At 37.9% G+C, this 4075-nt stretch overlaps 1 protein-coding gene across 1 annotated transcript; it reads right to left on the reverse strand.

The window, feature by feature from the left end:
• Nucleotides 1-2422: 2422 nt before the first annotated feature.
• LOC148543925 (uncharacterized) lies at nt 2423-2788 on the reverse strand. Its single transcript, XM_088498783.1, has one exon. It carries the CDS (start codon nt 2786-2788, stop codon nt 2423-2425), a length of 366 nt encoding a protein of 121 aa, XP_088354909.1.
• Between the last annotated feature and the right edge of the window lie 1287 nt (nt 2789-4075).

The raw sequence follows: 4075 nt of genomic DNA on the forward strand, positions 1-4075 counted from the left end.
CCGTTCTCCATGGGGTGCTTTGCCCATTTCTCAAAGGAAAGTCTTACTCCTGCCCTGTGGTAACTCCTGTCGTCCCTTCTCTGTGGTAACTCCTGTCGTCCCCTCCCGTGGCACCTCCCTAACTGAGTACTCTCCATCGCTCCTATACGGCCAGACAGAATGATCCCTTCTATTGATTAGGCTAATTGGAGTTTTGATTATTAACTCAGCAATGTTGTCAGGAAATAAATCCCAAACTTTATTTGCATCCCATCTCTCTCATTTTTTTATCAACTCACTCACTTTTCGAAGTTGACAATCCACACACCTTCTCAGTTTTTCTTTTCCTACCACCCAGTTGTCTTTCCAAATATCTATTTCTGCTCCACTTCCTACACTCGACCAGTCCTTTCTTTTGAGAAAATCTCTTCCCTCCAACATGCTTTTCCATATCCATGATGCGTTTCTTCCTTCTTCTGCCTCCCATAGATTGCAATTAAGATAATAAATGGCCTTAAAATCCGAGTCCATATAGCATCCTCCTCTTTTAGCAGCCTCCATGCTTGTTTAGCCAAGTGTGCTATATTTTGACATTCTAAGTCTTTAAATCCCAACCTCCATTCTTTTTACTCTTTGTCATTTTTGTCCAACTCTTCCAATGAATGTTTCTTTCCTTTTTATTATTTGACTACCAAAATCTGGTTGTTGCTGCTTCGATTGTTTTGCAAAAGGATATTGGAAATTTAATGACATTCATAGCATAGATTGGAATTGCTTATATTACGGCTTTTATCAAGACCTCCTTACCAGCTTGATTTAATAATTTTTCTTTCCATCCTTGGATTTTATCTAGTATTTTCTCCTCTATCAATTCTAGTGCTTTATTTTTAATCTTTTCCATCTCGCTGGCAGTCCTAGATATCTTCCGGGGTCTTCCCACGACGCCATGCTTGTGATCTCTTCTATGTTCACCATACTCTGGATAGGTACCTGACTTCCAAAAATCAGTCCGGACTTTTCAGTGTTGATTCTTTGTCCTGATGCCTCCGTATTTTTGTTTATAATCTGAATGAGTTGATAGATCTCATCTTCTTGCGCCCCTGTAAAAATGATACAATCATCAGCAAATAGAAGATGAGTGATAGGCGGCGCTGTGGGAGCTAATCTAATTCCTGAAATTAGATTATCTCTCGCAGCCTTTTCCATGAGTATAGTAAAGCTTTCAGCAGCCAAAATAAAGAGATAGAGTGATAGAGGATCTCTTTGTCTAAGCCCTCTTTGAGGACCGATTCTTCTAGACAACTTTGCATTTATCTTGAACCTATAACTAGCACTCTTCACGCAGTTCATCATCAACTTAACCCATTCGTTACAAAAACCGAAAGCTTCCAGGACCCTTTCCAAAATATCCCATTCCAATCTGTCATATGCCTTATTCATGTCTAATTTGATGGCTAAATCTTTGCTTCCAAGACTTCCTTTTTTGCTCAATTTGTGAAAAATTTCTTGAACTATAATTATATTATCCTGTATAAGTCTATCTTTTACAAAAGCACTTTGAACCGGAGAAATGATATCATTTAATACTTTTCTTAACCTTCCCACCAAGACCCTAGTTATAATCTTGTACACAAAATTGCAACAACTTATGGGTCTAAGGTGATTTAAGCTTTTTGGTTGACTAATTTTGAGAATCAAAACAACTATTGTCTCACTTAAATCTTCCGGTATGATATCTTCTTCAAAAAATTGTTTGATTATTCCACATACTTCTTTACTCAATATATCCCAATATTTCTGAAAAAATAACCCATTTAAACCATCTGGGCCCGGCGCCTTTAAGTCCCCCATACTAAAGGTTGCCTCCTTTATTTCCTCATCCTTGATCTTTGCCATCAATTCTTCATCCATCTCTCTAGTGACTCTCCTAGGTATCTCTCTTATGCACTCCTCTATGTTTTTGGCCCCAATAGATGTGTACATCTTAGTGAAATGTCCTTCCACTAGTCTCATTATATTGTCCTCTCCTTGAATCCACTGTCCTGATTCATTTCTCAATTTATCAATTCTATTCCTATTTCTTCTGTGGATCGTTATAGCATGAAAGAAAGCTGTATTCCTATCTCCCCATTTTAACCATTTCAGCCTTGATCTTTGTCCCCAATACTTCTCTTCCTGCTTCCATAGCTCTGAGATTTGACTTTTCAGCTCATTTGCTCTTCTCTGTTCACTTTTTGACATATCAGATTTCTGAATATTGTTGTAGTTCTATTTTCTTTCTTTCAATTTCTTTGTCTGCTCTCTTAAACTTCCTCCTACTCCATTCTGTTAACTCCCTCTTGCATCTATTTCTCTTTCTTACAAACTGATTCTAACAACTTCTATTTCCGTCATCTAAATGCCAACTCCACTTGATTACCTCCTTACACTCCTCATGCTCTGCCTAAAAGACCTCAAACCTGAATTCCTTCTTTATCTGGACCAGCGGCTGTGTTTCCAAAATTAAAGCGCAGTGATCCGAACTTACAGCCGGTGAAGCTTTCAAAATAGCATTTTGGTATATTTGCATCCATTTCCAATTCACCATTACCCTATCCAACTTTTTCTTAGTGATGATGTTATTTCTTGGATTACTAAACCATGTAAACTTACTCCCTTTGAGGTCCACATCTATTAAGCCATTATCATCCACAAATCTTCTAAAGGTTTCTAAATAGATCCTAGGCTGCGAATGAATGCTCACCTTTTCGTCTTCAGTTAGAACATCATTGAAATCGCCCAAAAAAGTCTGGGGTTCTTCCCTATTCATATTGCTTTCCGTGAGTTCCTTCCAAAGTTTTCTTCTTCTTTGAAAAACTGGATTTTCATACATAAAGATACCCTGCCAACTCAAATCATTATTCATATTAATCCTAGCTCTAATAAAATTATTACACCACTCATAAACATTAATATTGGCATTAGCTTTCCATAACAAACATAGCCCACCGGACAAGCCCCGGAGTTCTACACAAAACATATTATCAAAATGAAGCCTTTTTTTATCCTAATCATTTTATCTTGCCTAGCCGTAGTTTCCATAAGAAACACTATGAGCGACTTTACTATTTTACATAGATTATATAATTTGAATATTGTTGGGGCAGCCACAATTCTCCGATAATTCCAGCTAATGATACTCATGGCTGAGGGTGGGGCATGCTAAGGCCTGCCTCCTCGGTCATTTGTAATCCCTTAAACTGACTAGAAGCATTCAGAGATAAGTCATACTCCCCTTTTTCTAGTGTATTGCTGTTGTTCTTTATCTTCTTAGGCATCCTGACCTCTTGATCCTCCTTCCATTCCTCATTTGTAAGCATTAGCACCTGTTTATTCTCTCTTTTTCTTTTCAAACTCAGCTCCAGATCCATCTTTTTTGCTAATTGTGTCTCCCATTCGGTAGGAGCTTTCTTCCCATCATCTTCATCTTCATCTTCATCACTTGCTAGTTCTACATAGTAGGTGTTATCACTCCTATTTTTTGCTACTCCACAAATTCCTTTTCTCTCCTCTGTACTTCCATAGAAATCTTCCTGAATATTTCTTCTCCATCACCTCTTTTTATCCTTCCTTGATCCTCGTTTATCCATTCTCTATTAACATTTTCATGTTTTTCCTTCTTTTTGGCTGTCATGAGTCTTTTTAGTTGTTGTTCTATAGTTTCCTTTTCTCCTTCTTTTTCCTGGGCATATTTTCAATCTTCTTTTTTGTAGTTGTTGACTTCCCGCATAAAGAGTTAGCCCACCTTCTTTTAATTTATTTGCGTTTTTTCCAGCCCTCCCATCTATCTCGAAACTGTTTTCTCTTCCATTCCACTCTTGTGTTTGATCTGCCAAAATATTGGGCCCATCATCCTTTTTTTGCCCATGTATACCCACTTCCTGAACTTCCTTCCCCTTCTCTCCCTTTTGGGCCTGTTTGATGTAAGCCCATTCATTATTACTCTCTCTTATCTCCCTAATAAGATTTTTAAACTTGTGAGCTGCCCTTAAATTACGCTGCATATCCTTATATCCCTAAAAATCAGGGATTTTTCGTACTTCTTCCACATGCTCCC

This window comes from Arachis ipaensis, chromosome B9 (genome assembly GCF_059453495.1).
Source record: "Arachis ipaensis isolate K30076 ecotype BB chromosome B9, ASM5945349v1, whole genome shotgun sequence".
Taxonomy (NCBI): domain Eukaryota; kingdom Viridiplantae; phylum Streptophyta; class Magnoliopsida; order Fabales; family Fabaceae; genus Arachis; species Arachis ipaensis.